The sequence below is a fragment of the Patiria miniata genome, unplaced genomic scaffold (assembly GCF_015706575.1).
Source record: "Patiria miniata isolate m_02_andy unplaced genomic scaffold, ASM1570657v1 HiC_scaffold_26, whole genome shotgun sequence".
NCBI classification, from domain to species: Eukaryota; Metazoa; Echinodermata; class Asteroidea; order Valvatida; family Asterinidae; genus Patiria; species Patiria miniata.
In genome coordinates, this window is record NW_024037065.1 from 7,887,422 (window position 1) to 7,899,905 (window position 12,484).

The 12,484-nt window shown below is 39.2% G+C and overlaps 1 protein-coding gene across 1 annotated transcript in view; it reads right to left on the bottom strand.

Moving 5' to 3' along the window:
* Window positions 1-12,484, bottom strand: part of LOC119734087 (WD repeat-containing protein on Y chromosome-like) — a 47,014-nt gene that overhangs the window by 18,919 nt on the left and 15,611 nt on the right. The window contains exons 8-16 of the mRNA XM_038207452.1: window positions 11,910-12,080; window positions 10,459-10,518; window positions 9,162-9,250; window positions 8,361-8,453; window positions 7,734-7,826; window positions 6,389-6,576; window positions 4,968-5,226; window positions 1,762-1,867; window positions 92-243 (exon numbers count right to left, since the gene is read on the bottom strand). Coding sequence (XP_038063380.1) covers window positions 92-243; window positions 1,762-1,867; window positions 4,968-5,226; window positions 6,389-6,576; window positions 7,734-7,826; window positions 8,361-8,453; window positions 9,162-9,250; window positions 10,459-10,518; window positions 11,910-12,080 — 1,211 coding nt within the window. The remainder of the gene's footprint in view (window positions 1-91; window positions 244-1,761; window positions 1,868-4,967; window positions 5,227-6,388; window positions 6,577-7,733; window positions 7,827-8,360; window positions 8,454-9,161; window positions 9,251-10,458; window positions 10,519-11,909; window positions 12,081-12,484) is intronic.

The following is a 12,484-nucleotide window of genomic DNA, read 5'->3' on the forward strand; positions in this document are numbered from 1 at the left end:
AATTTGCTATGCCCCACTGTACTGCAAAATGGCAATTTGCAACTTGAAGCTCATTTTTGTGGTGACGGGTTACAAATTTGAATGAGCTTACTTTGATCTGTGACTGAGTAGAGCCATCTGATCTGTTGCGATGGCGAATCCCTTGGCAACCTTGTTGTAGTGACAGGCCTGTAGGTCCCCTCGCACTTTGTGGGTCTTGGGGCGGATGGTCAGCATACACACCTGGTCCTTGATGTCCCAAACCTGATGGACAAAAAAATGGGTGGGACAAAGGGAAAATGGCAAACAATTAACATTGTGGTCCCCATGATCTGCAACAAAATTTGTTTTGTTTTCTTTTAATAATTGTTCAACTTGTATGTTTTATTCCAACCTCAAAAACCTTGTTTTTTTTCAGGTTTTTGTTTTTAACGTCTTCAGCCCTTGCTTTGAGAGCAGACTGGCTCCCGGTCCACACATAATCGATACTGATTGTGGGGCGGGAACCAGACTACCCCACGGGAACAGAATTATTGTTTGGCATCCAATAATTTGAAATTGTAAAGTAATAATTCAATATTCACTAAACTCGGGCCAATTTTTTTCTGTCGATTTCTCATTCAAACTCAAAGGTGAATAGCTTTTGTATTGCAAAAAAAAATAGAGTTTTGGAATCTATTTTTCAGGATGAAACTCGAAAATAGAATGGGCACCATGCATCTTTAACTAAAGTTGCCTGAGCAACTAAAACTTAAAAGCCAGTTTGTATCTACAAAGCCCTATGTTGGAGTATAAACAGCTAGAGACAGTCAAGTCCAGGGAAAGTATTTTAAAAAATGGTAAAAAAAATATAAACAAGATGGAAACAGATTTTTTTCTGAAAATTACAAAAATACTGTTTTATTATCTTTTTGCAAAACTGTAAGGTTTACAAATTCCAAAACAAATGTGCAAAATTTGGAAGTTGATTTTGTAATTAGGAATACAAAACAACCCCTTAAAATCTTAACTTTGACACTTAAGAAAAACAGGTCGTTTCATTGAGTATTTACTTGTTTCTCTTGAAGATTTGTTAAAAATAAAAATCACACATAATAAGCAAGTCCACAAGGATGAGTTACAAAAGCTTTCCAGCCCCATTTAATTCCACTACCAATTAGCATGACACACTGACAAAAACCACACTAATGGATCCCATTACCAGTGGTCAAGTCAATCCCATTTTACCCAATGTTGACCGTGCAATTAGGATCAATTACTAAGGTGTCAAACCACAGATTAAGCAGCAGTCAATTAAGTTTGTGTTGACTGTCAAGTTTTTATGGTTGCAGACCAGTAAACAGGTCTAAAATTGCTGGCACTTGCCAGCAAAACACGATGTGGATAGGGGCCTACCGTCAATTTCTCCATGCACTCGTTTTGGGTGATTTGGCAGATAAGATATGTGTACCAAAATCAAAATTCGCTAACACCAGTGCTGGATTTTAACGGATTTGTTCCTGAAGCATTATGTGAAGCAGAGTCAGTGATGGATTTTGACGGACTTGGTCCTCTACTTAATAAAAATAAGTAGGGAGTTATTAATAGAGAGTTTTGTGGCCTTTACTCTTGAGCGTTGGTAGAAATGACATGGTCTTTGAATCGAGTTTCTGTAAAATTTGGGAAGAAATTCAAACTTTTTTTATGGCTGCAGATCCATAATCCAGGTTATAAAAAAAAAAAAAAAAAAGGCCGAACAGAGAAAAAACAAAGTGCTTGAAATGGATCAGTTTGCCAGCTTACCTTAATGGTCTTGTCCTGTGATATGCTGTAGACTCTGTTCTCATCGGGAGCAATGTATAGAGAGAAGATGGGAGCATTGTGGCCTCTCAACATACCAGTCGGCTTGCTGAAAATACAAAGCAGCATTATCAATAAAAAGCTTTATGACTGGTTGTTAAAGCCACATACCAGTAGGATCATTTGCAATTCGGGCGATTCACAATGCAGTGCACCACCAAGAGTTTGCCATGGAGAGTCAACTTTTCAAGTTGATGGTCGACAAAACATGACCCATTTGGAGGAGTGTCAGTAGACAATTTGAGCTAATTTGTTATAGATTTAGGCATAGCGCTCTGCCACCTAACCAAAAATCACCATATTGATAAAAAGAAAAGAAAAGGGCAAACATATCCTCGAATCATAGGCTTATGAAACTACGGACCGGAAAAACGAACAATTTCAAATGTCCCGCGCTGCGAATTTGTCGACCATCTCCCACAATGCACAGGAAAAAATGAACTCTCTGTGGCAAACTCTTGGTGGCGCACTGCATTGTGAATCGCCCGAATTACCCGGAAGAGCACCTACCCATTTTATGACAAAAACCTTGCACAAAGTGAAGATAGGACTGGTATCAAATACCCTGTGAAAATATTCCATCTGACATTGCATCGTTTGCAAGAAAACTAACAGTGAAGGTGTTTTGAAATAGGGTGCCTACTGGCACTGTTTTTTTACGTGCACTACCAAGTGCCAACAGAATCAAGTTACGAGGTCCAAAACATTGTGCATACGTTTTTCCTGTTTTATCAAAATTCATAGTATCAACTGAGCTACAACTTCAATAGATTTTGGTTGTTATGCACCCTACTTTGAACAATTTGGTTGCTTCAGATAAAACAAATGCACAAAAACAAAATGATCAATATGTTTAAAAAGATTGCATTGTTACTCTTCACTGATATGAAAACGAGAAAGTTTGCCAAAGGCATTCAAACTTGTCATAAAACTCTGCAAATTACACATAAATCTCCAACACAGCCTGAGATCCTCATAATGGAGTAAAAAGTAAAGAACAAACTAACAAACTAAAACCAAACACACACAAGTATAACACAACCACTAGCAGACCTATACATAATTCACTTCACTTCACATACAATACCAGTGAAGCAGACTTTGCAATTCTAGTATTTTGATACCAAACTTAAAACAGTAAAAACCCAAATTACCTGCATTGTGAGAAAATTAATCATCATGTCTGGCCAAAAGCAATAAAGCATTACAATCAAAGTAAATCCGAGCGAAAACTTTTTAGAAAGCTACAAAACAGACACTTGGCCATGCCGGAACTGTGACAACCATACGTATCTAGGATAACTTAAAAAAGAAATTGCGCTTATTGCACAAGGACTGGGTCATACCATTTTTCAAAGGGGATAATCAATTTTTATTAGATGGGGAAAACAATTTTCTGAAAAAAAAAAAAATTTATTTTCCAACCGACTTGATAGTGTGTCCATTGGAAGAAAAGATAGGTTTCATGAATAATGTAAATGGTGAGTTTACAGGCATTTTTGTTGAGAAATAAGCACATGAGAAACGAAACTAGATTAAATTCACCCCTTCTCCGGTTTGTCTAAGTCCAAGGAAAGACACCAAGACACATTTATCGGTGCATGTGCAACAAGCCCCATCAATAACGCATCAATTATGGAACAAGAGTCCAGAACCGTCAGCCTAAATTGATTCCTTTGTGGTCCGCACGGTTTATTGATTTTTTTCTAGTCCCGTCTTTCTCTTTGTGTCGATATCAGATCCGTTCTTAAGACAAGTTGCCTAGATACGAGTTAAGACGCCACACCGTGACGAAGAGATCACTCGACGATGCCGTGAAGATTATTGGATTTTGGCGGAGGAGACACGCTGGGCAACAAAAAAAGAACATCATGCTGAGATGCCAATTAAACTTTTAAGCCCGGGCGGCAAAAAAACGAAGAAGAAAAAAAAGTCGAATGGCCCGGCTTGGCTGAACGCAACAAAGGCGTGTAAAGTGCTGTAAGCTGGTTATAAGAAGACAAGCTTAGATAAGGTTCAACGGATAAGCTTATAAATGGTGCTGCATCAGTGTTTTGTATCCATGCAATGCGTGCTCTGCTAAACAGATCAATTGGCTAGCCTCCACCAGTTCTACTCTGACTAGAGAGGGCGATATTGATCTAAAACCTAGAGCTCTCATGATAGGGTTACTTGGTACTCGTTAGAAAGTCCTCCTGAATTCTCCGCCAGGAAGATTAACAAGGAGGCTTGTTAATCAGGAGAGTGGTAACAAATTTGATTTTGATTTTGAGTAGTTGCCTAAAGATGTTACTAAAAACTGCTGGTGAGGACATGTCAATAACATTCTGACGAGGATCGTTCCATACCTTGATGGTTCTCGGAAAGAAACGAGTGTTCAAGTGCTGACAGTGAGATATGGGTTCTCTCAAATTGTTTTTGTTGCCCCTCCTTGACCCCCAGTTTTTGGATTCAGGATGTGACTAGAATCTATTGTGATGATGCACATAGTTTTGCACATTTTGCTAATGTTGAAACGTAACGGCCTATCTTTCAAGGTTATTCAGATCATTTTGGAATTGCTTTTCATCCACAGCAGATGTTATGTTCCTGTAGATTAAGCAGTTGTCTTCCACCAGCCTGGTAAATATGGGCAAGTTTGATAGTAAACTATGATTAACCTTTGTTGGACTAACTCTAAATGAAGGCATGCTAGTCAACAACGGTAGTACTAGTCTTGTCATACCTTCACAGAAATCCTCAAATTTGGCGAGCAGATCCCAGAAATACAGGACCCAATTTGCAAACTGTGAGTTCTGTTAGTTCTATTGTCAAACATTTCAGAAAACATGTAGATTGATTTTAATAGTTTTTCACTTAAAACTTTTGCGCTGTTTAAGGCAAATACTGGTTTATGGCTTTCTTCTTCCTTGAACAAAAACAATGACAATTTTTTTCCCCTAAACTGAGGCTTTTGGGTCAAGCTTGACTGAGTAAGCTTGATCTTGTTTTCAAAAATTATTATTATTATTATCATTATTAATTATTTCTGGTAATGAAACAAGGATTCCTCAAAAGTGCCCAATTAAGGCACTGTAGCTCGCAAGCCTGAAGAAACCTGCAGAGAGAAGACAATGAGAAGAAATTACAGTTTCAGAGTTCAATCTCACCTCGGCACATAAGGATTCCACATGCGCACGATCCGGTCCATTCCTCCCGTGATGATCAGGTTCTTCTCCTTGCAGAAGTCAAACACTTTCACACCTTTGTGGATCCGGAATGTGGTCTGGTCCGCGTCCAGCCGTCGCTTGGCGTGGGCGTAGTTCTGCTGCGCCAGTTTCAGTTTCTTGTCGGCTGCGTCGGGAAAGTTGGAATGCTCCTTGATCTCTTTGAGTTGGGCTTCGACGTGCGTGCTGCCGGTTGTGCAACCTGAAAAGTGACAAAAAGAATTCTTCATCTATGTTTCATATCCACAATAATGCAACACATGAAAACAGAATATTCAGTACACACTTTACTGAGATTAAACCTCTTCATTGCTGAGCAAATGTATGTGCTTTTGCTATATGGAGCCGTCCATAAAGTACGGTACATTTGCAAGAAATGCCAACTTTTTAGACCCCCTCTCCCCCACCCCTGTACGCATGGCATACGCAGTGGTTCCAACCCCCTCCCCCTGTATGCAAACACATTCCATATTTCTCTTGATTTTTTAAAGACTTTTATGACATTTTATGTTAAACTAAGCCTGCTGTAGTAGTATGATTCGCATTGTTATATCGATTTTTGATGCAAAAAAGCTGGTCCTGGTAGATATAAAATATGTAAAAGTACACTTATTTCATGACAATTTAATAAAAGCAAATTATCGCTCTGCATATGTACGCATTGGTTTGGACCCCCCCTCCCCAAATTGTATGCATGGTGAGCGCCATGTTAACGCCTCCCACCCCCCTGCTTTGTGTGTACATACTTTTTCATGCATACATACTTCATGGACGGCCCTATACCCATTTTTCCAAGTTAACACATAAGTCTCGTACCACCCCGAACTGCCCTGCCTATTATAACCTGTAGTACCAGAAAATGCCTAAAACACAACTAGTGCACTTTACGCAATGTAGTGCAGTTGCTAAAGCAATTTGCCTGTGCTCAACAGCTCCAGGCAACTTTGTGGATATGTTGGCGAATCCAATAAGCCTTGCCCCATGGTGTTTTGACCAGAGTTGTTACGAGTCACTGAATTTTGTGACTCGACTTGAGTCGAGTCATTTCTCGAGTCTAGTCATTTGCTCTCAGTGACTCGAGTCAAGTCGAGTCAGTTACCCGGTGGGTGTGACTTAAGTCAAGTCGAGTCACCAAAAATTGTGACTGGAGTCGGACTCGAGTCAAGTCATTTCAAGTTTGATTTTGACCAATCCCAGCTGTAATTAATCCAACATGCATTGATACAAACATGTGTGAAGGTGGGTATGACGCGTGCAGCTGGAACATACAGTGTGGTAATGGAGAGGCGCACATGTTGTTGACTTTGTGCGCAGTGGGCGGGTCCTAATGGATATGTCTATTCAATTAGAACCATCTGCATTACCTATGACCAGAGCTGTACTCTCGTTGTTGGAGCAGGACATGATGGACCGAATCTCCTCGTAGTATCGGAGCTCGGCCACCCAGTCATTGTGGACCTTCCACCTGACGAAGCGGGTCAGCGGCGAGTGGGCCACCTTCTCCAGGGTCACGCTGGCGATGCCTTCCGTCTTGGGCATCTTCTTCCATGTTCTGCAAAGAAATCCGGGAGATCATGTTGTTTTATTGTGTTCTTGGGCAAGACACTTTACTACAATTGCCTCTATGATCAAGAGTATATAGTGGAACGTCGCTATAACGAACATCGTGGGATCCACAGAAATTCTTCATTATAGCGATCGTTCGGTATAGCGATTTTCACACATTAGTGGCGCCATCTTTTACTCATTGTTATTAGTTACAAACTACGCGCGGAGTTGCCAAACTTGTCCATTAATACATTGTATTTTCAATTCCGTAGCAGAACTTCACGAAGTAAGCCCTGGTAGTTATTAGAAGACGACTTCGAACCCGTGCGACTATTGAACCATGTAATTACACAGTTTTTAATAAAAGCCATTTGTCGCTCTTCTGTTGACATTTCCAACCACAATGTTCGGTATGTTTTGTACACAATTGGGAGCCAAGGCTGATGTTCGCCATAGCCGAATGTTCAGTGTTTGGTATAGCGACGTTCCACTGTACATGGGTACTTGTAAGCATACAGAACAGATCGCACTGATCTTAAAATCATGCTTGTGTTCTTTGGCAAGACACTTTACTACAATAGCCTGATTTGCCTCTATGATCAGCAGTATAAAATAGTACTTGTAAGGGTACAGAACAGATTGCACTGATCTTAAAATCATGCTTGTGATCTAAATGGCAATACACTTTTCTACAATTGCCTCTGTGATCAAGGGTATAAATGGGTACTTGTAAGGGAACAAAACAGATTGCACTGATTTAAAATCATGCTTGTGTTCTTGGGCAGGACACTAAACAGTAATTGCAACTCTCTCCATTCTAAATAAAAACATTGGACATCAGGACATCATTATCTTAACAATTTTGGGAAATGTCACTAGTTTTTGAACAGTCTAATTGATATTGAGGGATTAAAAAAAAGTTTTTGGAGGGAGTGTTGGCCGGCAGGTACTTTAAAAAAAAAAAGTTTGTTATTTTTTAAAGTAGTATCCAGGCATGCAACTTTTTCTTGGATCAGCTGATTCCCTTGTTTTTCAATTAAGACTTTTGCCATTTATAAAGATTGGTATTTCCTCGTTTTTTGTGTGTTAATTCCAAGTTGCATGCCTGAGTATCCTTTGGTATCCTTTTCAGTTTTGACCATCTGCAGTCCCATATCTCACCTAAGTGTTTCTCCCGTGCCGTTGATAATTATGATGTTGATGCAGCCTTCGGAGTCTCCATACATGATCAGACATTCATCATAGCCGGTGGCACTGAGAAAGATTACATCAACATGAAATCAATTACAAAAAAAATCACGTGCTTCAGGTTTTTAAATTAATTTAAAAAAAAAAAATTTAAGAGCACCTGGGGCCAAGTTTCAATAAGATGCTTGGCGCGTATTTGCTAATTTCAGCATTTTGCTCATGACAGAAAAACAACTTTCCTGCCACTTATTCTGATTTTAACTTTTAAAAGGCTTGGCGCTAAATATTATTAAGCGTGTAAGGTCACATTATTGTCAACCAAAAGGGGTATATTAGAGATCTGAAGCAAGATGAAAGCTGCGTGCTGTTAGTTTTCTCTTCAATTGTTGGGAGAAACATTCCTTTAATTGGAAAATTTCTGTTTCAATTCGTAAGCAATTTCATTGCTTCAATTTATTTTCTGTTTTAATTTTTTTGGTATACAACAAACTACAATATTGGGACAGGGAAAATAGCACAATCACTAAAAATACACTTCAATTTTTGTTAATGGCAATGTTGTTTGAAGTGTTAAGAGTCAACAAAATTAATCAGGTTTACCAATATGCTATTTTCAGTGGGGTGGTCTCCAGGCCAGTGACCTGACAATAGGGTTCAAAGGTCGACAACTCGTAAAACTGGATTTCCCGATCGCTGCAAATCAAGAACAATATATATTGTCAGTCATATTCCAGCTTGTATTGGATCTTTCCTCATTGGATATGATCAATTTGGGCTTGTTAGCCTTGAGCTCAAATCCATGGACAGAAATTTAGTTCATAATGATGAGCTTGTTTACAAAGTGAGGGGGCACTTGTGAACAGAGCATATAGCCGAGTTCTTTCAATGGTGATAATTCATGGGCATTTATAAAAGAATGATTTGTGTCAATCCTGTAATCATTACCAAAGCCATGCTATTACATGCTACAACTCCCTAGGCCTGTTTGCTAGGATGTAGCCTCAATCCTGCAAAATCCTCCAATTGGCCTCATGGAAAAATAGCATATAGCCCCAATCCTGCAAATTCTTCTGCTATTTCTTGAATATGGTCCATGGAGGGGTGACCACTGCCTGAATCCTGCAAAATCCTCCGGCTATGACTGTCAATAGGCTGAGGCAGAGGCAGTGACATCCTGGAGCAGTGCAGAGGATGTCAAGTATAATCAAGGACTAAATTTATGCACGGCTGAGCATAAACAACACAAGGTCCGGCCCAAGACCTTGACACAGTGGATACTCCGAAATCAGCAACCCACTTTTGCCATGTAACCTCAATCCTGCAAATTCCTCCAATTTGCAAAAAAGGTTTTGGAGGATTCAGGGCGGTTAGGGCTAATTAGTGAATTTGTTCTGAACTCACCCTGTGCATAAGATGAGTTTGTTGTACTGCGGCATCAACACAAAATCGGTCACCCACTTGGGCTTCTGTCTTGTCGCATTTTGCTCCGTCTGAAATTCAAAAAAAAATTGGCGAAAACAATTATGAAATTTTTTGTTTGTGTTGTCGATCAGCCTAGGACCCTTACAAATTAGATTTCATCACTGCCAAGCAAACTTTCCGGAAAAAAAATACAAAGAAATGCATCTAGATGTTGACTGTGGCAATTCTATGCCAGAATGGGATAGTATTGATATTACGAGTAGGACTTTGTCATGAGTACGAGTACAAGGCAATTTTTTCCATGAATACGAGTACGAGTACCAAAATAATGTACTCGAGTACGAGTACTTTCCACAAATAGGAGTAGATTTCAATGTGTGCGTGTTTTCAAGGGGTTTTTGCTGTCAAACTAGGCATTAAACAAATGCAGCGAAGCCTCCCAAACAGTAGAAAACTGGTGTTCCTGCATGTAGCTCTTAATTCTTTTTTAAATTTTTGTGGGAGAACATTTGCAAGAGTACAAGTACGAGTACTCTGTTATGAATACGAGTAAGGCAAAAAAAAAAAAATAGTCGGTCTCTGGTCAGCAGGCACGTCGATTTTAACCGTGCGCGTCAATCTTTTTTTTTCCAAAATTTTCCGCGGTAGCTCCAACAGCCGCACCTCCTCAAATTTTTTTTTTACCAAAGAGCACCAAGGAATGGGAAATTGCACCAAGGCAAATGATTGGGGGCACTAAGGCAAATTATGCAGGACACCAATGTACATGAGGACACCAAAAAAAAAGCAAAATAGTACCCCACCTTGTCTGTACAATCCAAGCTTGGAAAAAAAAAAAAAAAAAAAAAAAAAAAAAAAAAAGCCGTGTCGCCGCATCAATTCCGGAACTTTGGTCTGACCAGTGACCAAATATTTTTTTATTTTTGGCCTAAGCCTGGGAAATTTTTTTCATGCGAGTACGAGTACGAGTACGAATACACTTTCATGGGTACGAAAAATGTACTCCAGTACGAGTAACACAACACTGGTAGGTCGGAGTCCGAACAGAATCATGACTTCAGATAGAAATGCTTGAGCACCCTAGCCTACTAAAAAAGAGGTAATTTTGAGGAAAACCCAAACAGTAAAGTTGAACCCAATCAAGCAAAGACAAAAGTAAAAAAAATAAAGTCCAGGAATACAATAGCTAACAATCATTGACAGTGCATCAATTTTTTCTCCAGACAGACATCTACATCAAAAAAGGAATAATTTTAAATTCATTTTCATCTCTTACCATGACAGATCTTGTTCTCTTCAGTTCCAAACTTCCATTCCAGAAGGATATTGTGCCATCCTGAAAACGGGGGGAAAAATCAGGAACAACAGATCAGACCATAATTTTATAGGCCTACAAAAAAATCTAAGGAACCCTGCTTTTTCCTATGACAAAAAAGCAAAAACATGTATCACTTCAGCATTCTCAAAAGCACACGTCCTATTCTTAGTCTTTTTGCAAATTCTTGGACATTTATGACCTGTTCTGTCAAAATCAGACTTTTCTGGGCAAAAGGTCGAAAATGATATTTTTACATATTGTTAACATATGTTCTTTTTCCTTTTAAAAGGTGGTTTAATTTTTGAAACGGTCATTCCTGGGCAGAGTTATGCTATTTTGAAGCTCATTGTGTCGAAAAGTAGAAAATGGAGAAAATGGCCACGGACGTCACAAAACAGTTATTTTTTTAACTGATATACCTTATCAAAATCATCAAAAATAGTATATGTAGAGTTCAAATTAGGGTTTCAAACTTTTATATTATATTTTAAACATGTTCAGGATTACAAATATGCAAAATTTTGAAAATCGATAAAAATCACCCCCCACAGCGTTTTTGGCCCTATCTCAATTTCAACCTCTGCCCAGAAGCGTATGCTTTTGACAGAACAGGTCACATTTTTGGCATACTTTATTCATAATGTAAAGCCGAAATGCTTGTGCTGTCTAATTTTCAAGTTTAATTCGTTCTGTAACAGCTTATATTTCAGTTTCCATATATCGTCGGTGGCACCACGAACCGATGTATCGCATTTTTTTGTGTTTCGAGAAAAACCGATTTAAAGTTGGTCATTATTTTGTAGGCTCATTTCATATACTCCCTGTGTAAGAATTCAAGCTGTTTCGTTTATGCTAGTAAATTATAGATTAAACTTTATTGTATGCAATCCGTGTGCATCTGAGTTGCTTAGTTTTTGAGAAATTCAGTTCCAAATAGTTATTCGTCACTTCGGGAAACAGATTTTTATCATGTTTATCGTATGTCATACAACGCGCGTAATACTGGCTTTGTGCCAGATACGGAGATACGTCGGTTTGTGAAACGCTAAATTTCATTTTTTCATGTCGACGCTCCTTTGTGACGTCATAGCACTATGGGAATTACCGTGTAAAGCGGCGTATCGGGATACGCCGCTTCCTGGTGCAGCATTTTTTATTTTTTAGAGATACGCCGCACAGTCTAATTAGTGTTCTTAGTTAATTAGAACTCCGATTGTAATAAAACTTTCTGAGAATGAGCACTTTGATGAAATAATAACGTTAATGACAAAAACTCAATTTGGCAAAAAATCAAGATACGCCGGTTCGTGGTGCGACCGACGATATGTACCATTTTGTACCTATTTAAATTATATAAGGCTCAGTTAAAAAAATGTTTTGTAGATACCATGAAGTAGCATGAGACATACCTGACTTGTTGCCACGAATGTCCCATCGGACATGTTGGTGATGCGTAGTACCGGCTCCCTGTGGGGCATGTATTCTATGTTGGCCGGGGTGTGCATGTCCACGTCCTTCTGTCGCCGGTACGCGTCCTCCTTCTCTTCGTACTCCAGCTGCATGTAAGTGCAGAACTGGTCCTGTTGTACAGAAAAAAAACTGAGTGTAGAACAACCATGTCCGAAATGGGCATTGTCATCTATTGCGATGGATGAATGAATTTGAATCTTTTTTTTTTTAATAGACAGCAAGTTTTCTTCCATAATTTGCTTGCAAACAGGGATGAAAATGAATTTAAAAACTGCACTGAAAAGCTAAAACTGCGCTATTGAAGCAGAACCCACTGCAATATCAGATCCGAACCAGCCAGCCGACGCCATCAAGCTTGATCGTCGAGTGGCAAGATGTTTGCATTAGTAAGCAGGAGGTCGTGGGTTCTAGTCCCACCGAGCAAGCTTGTGAATTTTTCTTGCAAGCCCTTGGACAACACTGAGTATATAATGATTATAAAAATACTTTGGTGAAGGGCAAAACCCATTACTAA